Below are 14,885 nucleotides of genomic sequence, written 5' to 3'. Positions count from 1 at the left end.
CCTCCCCGGCAGTCTGCTTTTGTAAAGATCTGCAGCCCTGGAACCCTATAAGGCAGGTCTACTTTGTTAAGGTCACTATGAGTTGGAATCAACTCCACAACAATGGGTTTTGGGTAATGGGCCAAGGCTAGTCATTCTCACCTTTATTGTACATTAAGGTAGGTTCCCTCTAGCTAGCTGTACCTTTCACAAGTTGCTGCTTCTGTTTTATTCTGTGTCCAGAAGATGGTGCACTTTACTAAACCAGACAGAGTCCATATTTCAGAGTGAGTCAGTCACATGTGACTGCTTGAGGAAAGTGTGTGGTCTTGGGGAGACAGTTGTTTTAAGTGGCTCGTTCTTGTTTCTGGTGCCTATTTACCCACTGGAAGCTCTGGTAGCATAGTGGCTAAGACACTTGCCTGCTAACCAGATGGCTGGCGGTTCAAACCCACCAGCCCCTCCTCGGAAGGAAGGTTGGGCAATCCTACTTCCGTAGTGATACTGACTCGGAAACCCAAGGAGGGGTCGTTGTGAGTCGGGGCCGACTCGACGGCACATAACAACAACAACATTTACCCACTATGTAGTTCTGCTGCTTCATATTTGTAGTTCAAATGATCAGGAAAATATTACAATGAAGGCAAACTAATGCTGTTTTAGTTATGTGCTATTGATTTGAAGCTGAAGCCTGTTCTTTGTTAAAGTGGGAGATAGCTAATTGTGTGTATTGAAGACATACTAGCACTAACACAAAGTTTTCTAGTAGTATATCAGTGTTTCACTGTCTGATGTATTATAGCATCTAACAACAATGGCACTAAAATAACAAAATGGGAAGGAAGGCTTGAAAGGGGAATAACTTTCACACTGCAATTCAGTGGTGCTTGCATCATTTCCCATACCACCACCGGTGTGAGAAACACTGTCAAACCATACAGCCTCCTAGTGGGCACAGTAGGTGGGCTTTCAGTGTTTTGAGAAAAGCAGTGGATGAGGGTTAGTGTAGCAAAATAATGTGCAAATCGAGGGAGGCTAAGGGTAGGGTTGGGTGATTTCAGAGAACCAGTATTGGTAAACCATCTTATTGATGAAAGTGTACCTAGGCCCTCTTGATGGAGGGGAAAAAGGTTGAGAATTACTACACTTGACCTGTAGTGTGTCTTAAGGTGCTTTAATTGGCCTTTGAGGCCAGATAATTGCTACACAAAACTGTCCCAGGCTTTGGTATCTTTGTTCCCTGGACACTAAATGCCAGTATTAACTCCCCGTCCATCCCAGTCATTAGGATTAGAAACCCACATAGACTTCTAAATACCTTTTGTTGTTTTTAGGTGCCCACGAGTAGATTCTGACTCATGGTGCAGAGTAGAACTGCTCCATAAGGTATTCAAAGCAGTGACTTTTCAGAAGCAGATTGCCAGACCTATCTTTCAGGGTGCCTCTGGGTGGTTCCCAGCTGCCAGCCTTTAAGCTACTAGTCAAACACTTAACCATTTGTGCCATCCTAGAAGCTGACATACCTTTTAGGGGTGATTAAGTACTGCTCACCAGGGAGGAGTGGTGAGCTTATTCTTAGCAGAGGGAATGGCCTGCCTCAGCAACTATATGGGAATAGTAATGAGCATTTGAAACTTGTCTTTTTCCAGAAGAGAAGAAGAAGTTGATCCGAGATTTTGATGAAAAACAACAGGAAGCAAATGAAACGGTGAGAACAGTGAGCAGTTACTTGTCTTCTAATTTTGATCTTGTTAAGAAATAATACTGTGTATGCCCTGAACAAAGATTCCTGCCTGTTGACCTTGAATTTGATTATTTCTTACTAAATGAGGCCAATTGCTAGGGATAGATAGATGTTGAAGGGGTTTGACTAACTCAAGTGGGTAAAGTTTGAAGACTCTCCAGAAATAAGTTTTTGATAGTATTTTTCCAATGTGAATAGTAAAGACTTTCTTATAATTTTACCTAAGTGACGTTTTTTAAAATCTTATTTTAAGAGCTGGCCATTAACATAAGTTGTTCTTTCATAAACTTACTGTTGCAGAAAATGTGGCTCAAAGGTCATTCTAGTCACATTCCCTTCTGTCTTAAAAGATTGCACAGTAGCTGGACTTGGTACTGTGAACAGGATGAGTTCCCATCCTGGACCCAAAGCTTGTTGGAAATTGCTCCAGGTTGCTGGGCAGTTTAGCAACCCACTGCTCTCTTAACGTGTGCCTTTCCTTTTTTTTTTTTAAAAAAAAAGGTTTTTTCTGACCCTTTTGATGCTAGAGTCCCTCTCTCTCTCCATCTCCTTGTGCTTTAGCTTCAGCACACCCATTTAGGAGATTGGGGCTAAAATCCATACCCCTGGCAGCACTCTGTGGAAATACTTGCCCCCCTCCCCAAAAGAAAGAAAGAAATGTGTACCCCTAGTTTTTGCTGCCACAGAATAGATGGAGAAGAAAAGAGAACTCCCTTATTTGTTGAAGAACTTCTTTCCTATCCAGTGTAGTTCTGAGAAGGTATAAGTTTTCCTACATCTCTTTTAAGAAGGACCAAGCCACCACCAGACTGTGGAAAATATCTCCATAGACTACTAGGAACTTTTCTTACACCTGTGTACAGCTGGGCTGTAAAAACGATGTGGGTGGCAGACTTCCTCATCTAATTTAATGAGGGTGGAGAATCTGTCAGCATTGGCTCAAGGCTGATTCCTGTGAGGTAGCGGTCAAACACACCTCTACCCTCTAAAACCATTTTTATCAGTTCTTCTGCTGGGTTCAGTGCAGTGGCCACATAGAACTCACCATTGTCTGTGATACTCATGATTAGGGGGTTTGGTGTGGAAGTACCAGATTATAAATTGGGATCAGGCAAAGTCTCCCTTTTTCAGTTCAGACAGCTCTCAGCTTCTGTTGATTCTCACAGGACAGGCCTCCTCCCTCAATCCCTGGCCCTTGGCTCTGCTCAGGCCTGTCCTCTGCCCTGCTTGGGCAATTCTAACAAAGCTCTTTCTAAAACCAAACTCACTGTCATTGAGTCAGTTCCAACTCATAGCAGCCCCCTTTGGGTTTCTGAGGTGGTAAATCTTTATAGAAGTAGATTGCCCAGCTTTTCCTTACACAGAGTAGCTGGTAGGTTTGAACTGTCAGCCTTCTGGTTAGCAGTCAAATGCCTTAGGCACTGTGCTGCCAGAGCTCCTTTAGCCCCACTAGTAGTACCCACAGGCACCCCACTCCGTCATTAGCCTCAGCTCAAAGATGCTCAGTTCTCTCACTCCGTGGGTCAGGAAGCTTAGGTCTACCAACAAGTACCTGGAGGGACCCCACTCTGCCAGCAATCATCCCATATTAAGGTGTTCAGCTCTCTTACTCCTTGGGTTGGCCAGTGTATGCTCAAAATAGCTGCCAGTCTTGGAGGACTTCCTGGCCTTGGTTTCCTGGTCTGCTGCCATTTCTCTGCTGGTGGGTTCTGCTGTGCTTGCTGCAGCTTCTCCCCATCTCCAGTGTTACAGCTCTGTTTCCTGGGTCTAAGAGGTTATTAGTGCAGAGACTCTAGGTCCAGAGGACATGCTCCATTCCCATCTCTTCTTGGTGATAGTGAGGTCCCCTTGGTAGGGTTCCACACCCCTTATTTGCATAGTCCCACCCAGTTATTTTGTGGGAGTTACAAGACCATGGCAAGAAAAGGCTATATGAAAGTGATTCATTGCATTGCATGGGCATATGGATGTTACATAGCCAGCCAATCCTCTTTCAGCTAACATCTTGGCAGCATTTTAAAAATCTTTCAGCTAATGTCAGTTTATTTGCTGCTCAGATACTTTCTTCTCATAAACTTAGCAAAATTAACTAATTCTACCCTGGCCATCCAGGCAGATGAAAATAATTTAGGACCTCTTGTGAACATGTCTAGTTGTTACATTTTACTTATTCCAGGAAAATGGAAGTTTGATTCCCCAGAGCAATGTGCTGTGGGCTCCTGGTTGTCTGTGATACTGAGACAGACATACTGATTTTCAGAAAGGGAAGGAAGAAGAGAAGAACCCTGATGCCAGACCCCCCGTCATTTCTAGTACCCTAGACCTCAGAGTACTGCTTGCCAATGACATTGAGCCATACCAGGCTAGAAGTCTAGACTATTGAAGAGCTGAAAATTACTGTGTGATCTTGAGCAATATGAAATGAGATAGTATTTGCTACCTTACTGAGCTGAGGATTAAATGAGAAAATGTATATAAAAAATGTTTTATAAGGTGTTTATTACTTTTTTCTTTTGGTCATTCACCACATTTTTTTAATGTCTGCACTGTGCTTGCTTGGCACTGTGCCAGGACTTGGAATAAAAAGAGGAACATGTCAGATGTGACCCCTGTCCTCGTGGAGTTTATGATTATTTGGGGTAGTCTATGTTTAATTAGCTCCAAATAGGCAAATGCTCAGATGAGAGAAGAGCCAGGCTAGTCAAGTCTACTCCCTATTTTCTGCTTCCCAGCTGGCAGAGATGGAGGAGGAACTACGTTATGCACCCTTATCTTTCCGTAACCCCATGATGTCCAAACTTCGAAACTACCGGAAGGACTTGGCCAAACTCCATCGGGAGGTGAGAAACACACCTTTGACAACCACACCTGGGGGCCGAGGAGATATGAAATACAGCACATATGCTGTGGAGAACGAGCACGTGGTAAGCTTGAGCTGTTTTTCCCCACTAAGGGCCTGTGGTATAAGAATTAACCATATTGTGAATATCATGTTTATCAGTTCACACTAAACTCTTTTTTTTCTTCCTTATCCTCTTTGCTGCATCCCTCTTCCCATTGGGCACCCACTCTGCTGTATATACTGCAAGTCTTTCCAAACCATATGCTTCTTTAGAGTTTCTTTTAAAGTATGTATGTGTATATGTATTACTAAAACTGCCTGGTATATAGTGCTGTATAATAAGTGTTTCCTGTTTTTATATCTGGACTCTGTATTGTGACTAAACATTTAAAATTTTTCTACCCAAAGACCTTGCATATTATTTACCTGAGGTCCTTGGAGAGAACAATCATGGGAGAAAGAAGGCTATTTATGCACAGGGAGACAGCTCAGGGGGCAGGAGTGCATGGAGGGATGGACACAGGGAAGAGGTAACTATTGGGAGGAAGTGGGAGGGGAGCTGTTGCATTGTGGTAAATTGTAGTCCATGTCATGAGACAAAGTGTATGTGAACTGCTGTATGGAAAGTGAATTTGCCCTGTAAACTTTCACCAAATCACAATTTAAAAAAAAAAAAGACTACGTATTATTAATTTGTAGACCTTTTTATAGTTTTGGTTTTATTGGGTTTTTTAAAAAAAACAAACCACTGTCATTGAGTCAATTCTGACTTAAAGCAACCCTATAGGACAGAGTAGAATTGCACCATAGAGTTTCCAAGGCTGTAAATCTTAACGAAAACAGGTGTGGTGATGGGTTCAAACCACCAACCTTTTGGTTAGCAGCTGAATGCTTTTAACTGTTGCACCATCAGAGCCCCAGTTTTACTGAAGGTGGTATATTTTTTTATGTTGTAACTTCATATATTCTTATTAGTCCCTTGACATTTCCTATTGTAAGTGGTATTTTATAATTTCTATTTTGAATGTTGACCTCTCCAATCAAGTTTATTGAACTTACTAGTTCTGAAAATTTATTGACTCATTGGATTTTCTGTTGTCGGCTCTTTAGCTCCTTTGTAACAGGAAGTGATCTAAAAGAACTTAATACAGAATGCTTCTCCCCTTGGCATGCTAGGCATTATGCAAAGCACTTGGACTAATGAGATCCTATAACCAAGATAGGGATGAGAAAATACTAGCTCTGTGGGGATTTGAGGAGAATTTCTCCTACCTTTTAACAACCATAGTTCTCCATACTTAAACAGAGTGATGCCCTTCCCTATGCATTGAACGTCCACAATAAAGGTCTCTGTCTTTGTGGGATTTACAGTTTAGTGCTTTGCATATGCCCAGTGAGAGAGCAAACTACTCACTTCTTTCTACCTTCCCAGTTGAACAAGATTCATTTAACCTGAACTTGAGATTTATCAGTGTTAAAAAATTAATATTAATTAATATCAAGATGGCTGCTAAAGAGGCAAGGAGGCTGCATCTTCTGACCTCCTCTAACCCCACAAGAGGAAGACAGAATCACCATCAATAGCCCAAGGCCTATCCCTGCGAGACCAGACATGTCGCCTCCCTCTAGCCCTTTCACCAACCGAGACCAACCGTTCCTCCCGCAGCACCTACCAGCTCTCCACTGGGTTCAATAATTCACTGCAGTGGCCACACAGAACTCACAGATTATGGGGTTTATTAGGGAAGCACCAGGCTACAATTCAAGTTCAGGAACAATGCTTAGTGTCTCTCAGCCTGCTGTCTCTCAGCTAACTGTCTCTCTCTCAGCAGTGTGTGTCTCTTGGTGTCTCTTTCTCAGCAGCGTGTGTCTCTTGGCGTCTCTTTCTCAGCAGTGCGTGTCTCAGGAGCGGGTTTCTCTCAGCAACACATCTTTTGTAGCCAGCAGTCAGAGACTTCTGCCTCTAAGAGGCCTCCTTTTGAGCCTGGCAGAGTAGCCAGACTAATTAATCAGAACATCAGAATTCTAAGCACCTGAGAGAGAGCAAACTTCCCAGAACATTGCTTTGTGCCACGCTCAACAGAAATACCCCAGGTGGACAACTTTAACAATCAGGAGCTACTTGGTTGCTCATGGCCAGTTCCACCATGGAGTTTACAAAGATTTAATGGCTAGAAAAGCCATACCAGGTGATATACTACACTGCAATGGCCAAACAACCCAGAGAACGCAGGATGCTTCATGTGTGGAAAGAGACATTCTGTGGCAATGGAGAGTAAGCCAGGTGCCTCTGTAGCCTTCAGTATTCTCATTTATAAAATTGGATTGACTGATCAAAAATTTATATTCTGAAACCACTTACTATGGATTACATTACCCAGTACAAACTAGAAATGGCCTGGCAGGTAGCATGGAAGAGAAATGGAAGGGGTCCATGAGTACAAGCTGAGTATGTGTGTAGAAGATCAGTAATACAATTATAAGCAAGCAAACAAATCCTCTTTCATGATGCATCCTGATTATAGTTTAAGGGGCATTCAGAAAGTGATAATGGCCCAACATTCCTGATGTCAAAGCTACTATATTTGAGAATGAAAAATTTTCAAAGGATTCACAGGCTCTTGTCACAAATCAGAAGCTGAGATAACATGACTTGTCAAGAGAAACTGGGAAAAGCAGACAGGTGAAGCTTTTTAAAGTTAGAGTTATAACAGTGATTTTGGTCATTATTAACAAAAATAAAAAACAAGGGAGATAAATTCTGATAGTAATTCTGCTTTTAAATGATCAGTTTCAGAACTTTTATATGTATATAATAGCTATGCATACCACCTTCATTAGAACTACTTCTCCAGGTCTGTCTGGTTGATTATTTGTGATCTTGTCTCTTTCAGCCCTTTCATTAGCTGATCAAAGGGAACTTTGCATTTTATAAAAACTTTTTCCTGCTTCCTTAAAGCTAAAGTAACTGAGGTGTATTTGAACCTCATTCAGTGGTTTCCTGATCCACAGCCTGTATGCCATTTATAAAATAAAGACTTTCGTTACTTCTGACCCAGGAACCCATCTTTTGGCTCCTTGATGGTGGTGCCCTTGTTCTAGTAGTCACCTGCTTGGTGGCAGGCCTCTGTGAGCTGGGCCCTTTAATTTTTGCTTCTTCAGTTGTACTTTGAATACCTAAGACGTTAGAGCAACACCCATTTCTGTCAGTGCTTATTAATTCTGGCCTGCCCTTATACTTTTTGTGCTTAAGATTATAGGTGGATACAATTTTGGTGGGAACTGAAAAATTTAGGGCTCTTAGGAAATGAGGGCAGCTGGGGAAGATTACTTGGGCTGGAGAACAAATCACCAATGTGACAGCTTAGCCAGTTTTTATTTGGACAGAGGTGAAATTCATCATGGGCTTTCCAAGAGTATAGCCACTCTTTTTTGTCTAGAACGTGGGAGTGCTCAGATGGTGTAAATGACCCCTTTGTGTATTCAAAAAGAATTGCTTATTCCTGGCATCTCAATGTTCAGTACCAGTGAGGTGGGAATCTGTAGTGAATTAATCTATTTCTAGGGCTGCAGGGTTGGTTTGCTTATTTGTTGTTGTTGTTAGGTGCTATTGAGTAGGCTCTGATTCATAGCAACCCGGTGCACAACAGAACAAAACACTGCCTGGTCATGCGCCATCCTCACAATCCTCGTTATACTTCAGCCCGTCATTGCAACCACAGTTGCAATCCATCTCATTGAGGGTCTTCCCCTTTTTCCTGACCCTCCACTTTACCAAGCATGACATCCTTCTCCAGGGAATGGTCCTTCTGACAACATGACCAAAGTAGGTGAGACAAAGTCTGGCTGTTCTCGCTTCCAAGGAGCATTCTGGCTGCACTTCTTCCAGGACAGACTTGTTTGTTCTTCTGGTAGTCTGTGGTGTTTCAAGTATTCTTTAGCACCACAATTCAAAGGCATCAACTCTTCTTTGGTCTTCCGTATTCATTGTCTAGCTTTCACATGCATATGAGGCAATTGTTAGGTGCACCTCAGTCTTCAAAGTGGCATCTTTGCTGTTCAACACTTTAAAGAGATCTTTTGCAGCTAATTTGTACAGTACAATATGATGTCTGATTTCTTGACTGCTGCTTCCATGGTTTGCTTAGAGTGCTACCAAAGTTAATTGTTGTTGTTGTTGTTGTTATGTGCCATCGAGTCGGCCCCGACTCATAGCGACCCCTCCTTGGGTTTCCGAGGCAGTATCACTACGGAAGTAGGATTGCCCAACCTTCCTCCAAAGTTAATTGGATACATGCATTTTCACGTAGCTTCTTCACCCCAAATCTGGGTCACTGTGTCTCAGAACTTGCTAGTCCAGGAGGCACTCTCTGCAGTTCAGATTTATCACAAATCATAGGGAAAATGCTCTGATGCTTTTAATTCTCCTTCCTTCAAGTGGTGTAATGGGTAAACCATGTGACTGTTAACCAGGTTAATGGTTCAAACCCATTGGCTGTTCTGTGGGAGGAAGATGTGGCAATCTATTACCCTAAAGATTTATAGCCTTGGAAACCCAGTAGGAGTTGCTGTGAGTCAGCATCGACTTGATGGCAGTGGATTTGGGTTTGTTTTTTTTTTTTTTAACTTTTTTTGAATATTTTGCCTCATTTAAGTAAAACAGTGGAATGGAAGGTATTATGATCCTGTTGATTGTATTCCAGGTTCTACTATATTTAGTCTGTGACTTTGTTCTTGTATTTCATTAGCAGTTTTGATTCTTGTACTGTGATGAAAATTAATGCTCACTGTATCCCTTCTTTGGAGTCCCTGGGTTGTGCAGATGGTTAAGTGCTCTACTACTAATGGAAAGATTGGTGGTTTGAACCCACCCAAAGATGTCTTAGAAGGCAAGCCTGACAATCTGCCTCCTAAGCTTCACAGCTTTGAAAAACCCTGTGAAGCAATTGTACTCTGCACACGTGGGTTGCCATGAGTCAGAATTGATTCGGTGACAATGAACAGTAACACAATATTCCTTCTTATATAAGTCATAAGGAATGTGCTATCAGTGAATTTATAAATACAAGGCTAACATTTCCCTTTCAGAATCAGCTACAGTCTCAAAGGGTATTGCTTCTGCAAGGCACCGACAGCCTGAACCGGGCCACCCAGAGTATTGAGCGTTCTCATCGGATTGCCACAGAGACTGACCAGATTGGCTCAGAAATCATAGAGGAGCTAGGGGAGCAACGAGAACAATTGGAACGTACCAAGAGCAGAGTGAGTTCGGGCAGATGGATTAAAGGGGCAAGAGTGGAAAAAGTAGGTGAGCCCACTATACCCCAAAGCCCAAAGCAACAGCAGTTCTGGAAATGACCTTCACATTCTTATGTTTTTCTCAATTTTCAGTTTGCTTGACTGAGAGGACATCCCCTGTAGAAGTAGTTTTACCCATAACGATTAGAGATCGTTTGGAAATTTTGTTTTAATGAGGAAAAAGAAGACTGAAGAAATCTGATTTCTTCATTTATTGAAGACTGTCATATAAAGACTACAGCTCCTCCATCCTTTAATTAATTCCTGTTACTACCTCATTGGCAAGAGAATAACATGTCAAAAGACACACAGATTTATAACCACCAATCTGAGTTTTCTTTTTCGTTCTTATACGTCTGTTGTAACATTATGCTATTGTTTTGAAAGTGTCATCTACTTGTGAGTTCCTACCCTTTTTGTCATTTAGAGCCAAGAGTATTTTTCATATGTCATAAAATAGTACATTGGCAAGCTCTAGAGATTCAGTCGTGGACTATAACCCTTTACTGTCACCTAAGGTAAGCTAGATCATTGTAGGAAAAAAAACAGAAATTCTTACTAGGCCAACTGATGATTATTTGGGGCCATCTAATCTATTGTCACTCTAAGAGGTTCTGAAAAATAGAATCATTTCTTCCTTTCTATAAATGAGTTAATCTGCATAGGAATTTTTTAAATAGTTCAGCTGGCCAGTGGAACACTATATTAATAACAAGGTAAATCAAGCTGAAAAGCAGACAACTATGGACAAAACTTAGGATGGGAAAATACTAGCTCTGTGGGGATTTAAAGGGGATTTCACAATACATCTTAACTGCAGTTCTCTATACTTAAATCAGAGTGATATCGTTACCTACTCATTGAAAGCCAACAATAAGGCACTAAATTCAAGGCAAGCCAAGGAGAATACAACTTGCTTACAAATTATGGATTTTTTTCAATTTTTAAACATTCCAGGTAGATAGGTTGAATTTAAAACCCAAGGAATGGACCAAGAGATCAACTTATCAAGGCCCCTGGGAATGGGAAGAGCATTCTTTGACATATCCTCCAGCTATCCAGATTAATAAATCAGCTGAAACGGAAAGGTCCATGGGGTTAATTCCTTTCATAGTTCAGTGTAAGTGCCTCTTGTAAAAGGGGGAAAAAAGAACCAGATCTCAAAAGCGGAAAGCCATCACAGCCTATAAAACCAAACACTAACTTAAGAGCTTCTCCTGGAGTTTGGCTGATTAAATTCAAATCTTAAATTGCTTCATAGTCCCAGACAAGTACTAGCTCAGTCCCAGAAATCCCGTAAAGCAACCTTGGGATTATAATGATTCCTAAGCCTACCTGATGAGTACTAATGCATCTTGTCCTTTCCATTCTTTTCTACTTATACTCAGAGGCCATCATTTAAATTGATCCTACTTCTTGGAGTTTCTCAGTGTATACCACTTTGTGCCCAGTTGTCATTTTAGGAATATCCACATTCTACAGTGTGTATGTACTCTGGCAAGAAGGGGAAGTAATTGCTGTTTTCTCTCCTCAGCTGGTAAACACAAGTGAAAACTTGAGCAAAAGTCGAAAGATTCTCCGGTCAATGTCCAGAAAGTAAGTTTTTAAAATAGTTATAAAATTAATTTCTCTCTAACTTTTAATGTCTTCCACACTGACTTTCAAAATACTTCAGCTCTTGATACCACATAATCTCCCTATATTCACTACAACCCAGCAGATCAGAAGAAATAAAAGTAAGAAATAGGGCCTTGCATAGTTAAATATTCCTGGACAGAAACCTTTGGTAAAAGTATATACTGCTCTGAATAAGTCTTCATGGAAAAGGTATCCACTGATGTAAAACAAAATTGCTTTGTAAAATTGTACACAGATCACAATAAAAATTTATTTTTACAAAGAAAGGATACCACTGAAAGGACTTATATTCCTTAGAAAAGATAGCACATGGGAGGAAATAGTAGAGCTTCATGTTCCTTGAAATGTATTTGTAAAAATGATTTAAAAACTATTTTCACTGCTGCTTGTTTTTGGCACTGCTTGCTCTTCATGGGAATTAATCTCTTACTGGTATTTCTGGCCTTATTAGCAAAAAGTTGACTTTAAAAAAACCCTTGAATTAAGTACTGACAGCAACAAAACTGGGAGCAAAAGAGAATTGTCACTGAGGCTAAACGGGCTAAGTGGATAATGTGCACTATACCTTAACCACAGATAGACTGGCATGAACACACCAGCAGAAATTTTCCTAAACAATGACTAAATTCTTTGTGGAATACAGAGAAACTTCATGTTAGAGTGAACCAGAGATAGGATAATTGTGTTAACAAAACAAGAAAAAATTTGTAGTTCTATACTACCCTTCACAGCAGAAAGATGTGGCAGTCTGCTTCTGTAAAGATTTATAGCCTTGGAAACCTAAGAAGGATGGGGCAGCTGTACTCTGCCCTGTAGGGTCACTGTGAGTCTAAAACAACTCAACAGCAGTGAGTATACTACTTTAAGGTCCCTAGGTGATGCAAACAGTCTGTGCTCAACTACTAACCAGTGGGTTGGTGGTTCAAATCCACTCAGTGGTATTGTGGAAGAAAGGCCTGGTGATCTGCATCTATTGAGATTAAAGCCATGAAACTCCTATGGAACACATAGGGTTGCCATGAGTCAGAATCAACTGAATGGCAGCTAACAACATACTATTTTTATAATAAAGATATGTATTTGGGTTGCTAGGAAATGTCCCAAGGGTTAAAAAGCACAGACAAGCTTCTAGTTACTTTTCCTAAAGTAGGACCCATCCTGAGCTGGATTTTGACAGTGCAGAGTCTGCCTCAAACCCTCTTCTCAGCTTATGCTCAGGGCTGTGGTATGTAACTGATACGACTCTAAATAGTTGATACTGTATTTTATTTTGAAATACAATTCACCTTGATTTCAGAAGTGGTACCATTTTTCATATGTATATTTACTATTTTTTCCTCTCATGCCCCCTTCTAAAAAAACTATTAAATTGAGGAAGTAGCAACAATTTGAAGGCATTTTAGAATCAAAACTCTCTTTATGCTCTGGTATCTGTTTTCCTAGTTTTCAGTGTGTCTAAGAGGTAGACAGCATTATCCCTAAGTTACAGCTGAAGAAGCTTAGAAGTTATCACTTGTCAGCTAAAGGTCCTTATAAGTAGTTCCTTACTCGCTAAGTGTCTGTGTAATCAGAAGCTCAACCTACTTCAGAATCCACCTCCTGACCCCAGCAAACCCCATAGAATCACTAATGGAAAGAAGCAAGTTCATTCTGACTTCTCCCCCACTTCACTTCTCTTTTATAGAGTGGTGACCAATAAGCTGCTGCTTTCCATCATCATCTTACTGGAGCTCGCCATCCTGGGAGGCCTGGTTTACTACAAATTCTTTCGCAAGCACTGAACTTCCTATAGATATGAAGGATTTGTGGACCAGAACTCTGACCCTGTGAATGAATGATGTTAGAGACATGGAGTAAGTGAGCTGCTGCTGTAGGCTAACAGTTCAAGGATGCACTGTACAAACTGTGGGACGAGGGTGGGAAGACAGAAAGCCACTTAATGTGAAGGAACACCAACAAGGCCAGAATGATATACCAAGGTAATAAATGCTGTTTATGACTTCTTTAAATTTACATAGTACTCCAGTATATTAACATCCTGTGAACTTCAAAAAAAAACATACATTTACAGTACTAGTATTGGTCACTGAAATGGAAAGGAGAAACTTATATATAAGAGTGCTCAAATGTTCTCATTAAGGCGATGTTGACCTGGACAATGATTTAGTATCTGTCCTCCATGCTTCTGGAATGCCCATTGTGAAACACCTCTCGACACATAGCAGAGTCCCTAAATTCTCACACATTCTTTGCTTTCTGATTCATCTGGTGAACTGGGCGTAGGAAGTTGGTCATAGACAACATGCCCTCCTTCCCTTGTCTGACCAAAACTTGAAGCAATGACATCCACCGCCAGGCCAGCTGTAGCCTTCACCTCTTCCTCTGAAGCGGCCAACTGAGGATTGACTTCAACAAGATCCAGTGCCGACAGCAACCCTGAAAGAACAAAGTTTGAAAAAGCCTCAGAAATTACCCTAGCTGCTACTTACAGTGAGGGTTCTACCTGGACAGGGACAAATGGCAAGGTAAAAACAAGAGTCATTTTCTGCTGTAAAATTAACCACCATCAGGAAGTCCCTGCCACCTCATCCTCTCGGTCATGAATTTAAGTTAAAGCACAGGTATACTACAGTACGGTGAGGAAGAAACCTTTCTGGTAATGAAGTGAATCATCCCAACAAACATAATAGGCACAGCTGTCAGGCTTTCTGGCTTGGATAAGGAAAAGACTTTTGGGAAAGACAAGAAAAAGATTCTAACATGCCTTTTGGGAAAATGTGTGTCATTTCCAGTGTGACTAAACTTTGCAGATGACCTACCTAGAATTAGGTAAAATATTAAGGCAGAAACAGTCTCTTATTTCTCACTAGCCAGAATTCTGTTCCCACTTTTGAATGCTTAAGGAACAATACCATGTTTCCTGTAGAATAGTGACTACTGCAGACCACGCTGTTACTTCTCCAGGTCTGACCTCTGAGGGCAGGTTCCAATGTCTGACATCACATTTTTATGTCTCCCAGCAACCAATCTAGTATCTTGCACTTGGTTAAGGGAAGACTCAGTCATACATTGATTGTTAAATCTGGACTCCTGTTACCTTCTGTGAGGGTGCGGTAACTTCAGAAATGCTGTGCCAAGTTCTCAGCAGTATTCCTTTGACTTGGAGCAGGCTGAGAAGATTATACGAGAAGAATTTACCCAGGCCTCCCTCCCACCCTGGAATCCTCCACTGCCCAAAAAAAACATACACATAGACCCCACTTCTCTGGGTAAGTTAACTTTTTAGTTGGTTATTCTGGATGAAATTAATCTACATCTTCAAGAGTCATCTATATAAACTAGTATTTGAGAATATTTAGGGTGACCATAAAGTCTGGAAACATC

The 14,885-nt window shown here is 41.1% G+C and overlaps 2 protein-coding genes across 2 annotated transcripts in view; one reads left to right on the top strand and one right to left on the bottom strand.

Moving 5' to 3' along the window:
* Positions 1 to 13,282, top strand: part of VTI1B (vesicle transport through interaction with t-SNAREs 1B) — a 35,856-nt gene extending 22,574 nt beyond the window's left edge. Inside the window, exons 2-6 of the mRNA XM_007942306.2 lie at positions 1,629 to 1,687; positions 4,456 to 4,647; positions 9,654 to 9,827; positions 11,398 to 11,459; positions 13,186 to 13,282. Coding sequence (XP_007940497.1) covers positions 1,629 to 1,687; positions 4,456 to 4,647; positions 9,654 to 9,827; positions 11,398 to 11,459; positions 13,186 to 13,282 — 584 coding nt within the window. The remainder of the gene's footprint in view (positions 1 to 1,628; positions 1,688 to 4,455; positions 4,648 to 9,653; positions 9,828 to 11,397; positions 11,460 to 13,185) is intronic.
* Positions 13,283 to 13,731: 449 nt separating this feature from the next.
* Positions 13,732 to 14,885, bottom strand: part of ARG2 (arginase 2) — a 37,918-nt gene continuing 36,764 nt past the window's right edge. Inside the window, exon 8 of the mRNA XM_007942307.2 lies at positions 13,732 to 13,937. Coding sequence (XP_007940498.1) covers positions 13,732 to 13,937 — 206 coding nt within the window. The remainder of the gene's footprint in view (positions 13,938 to 14,885) is intronic.

The sequence above is a fragment of the Orycteropus afer genome, unplaced genomic scaffold (assembly GCF_000298275.1).
Source record: "Orycteropus afer afer isolate SDZICR_OR568_19922 unplaced genomic scaffold, OryAfe1.0 scaffold00088, whole genome shotgun sequence".
NCBI lineage: Eukaryota > Metazoa > Chordata > Mammalia > Tubulidentata > Orycteropodidae > Orycteropus > Orycteropus afer.
This window is presented reverse-complemented; position numbering and strand designations above follow the sequence as displayed.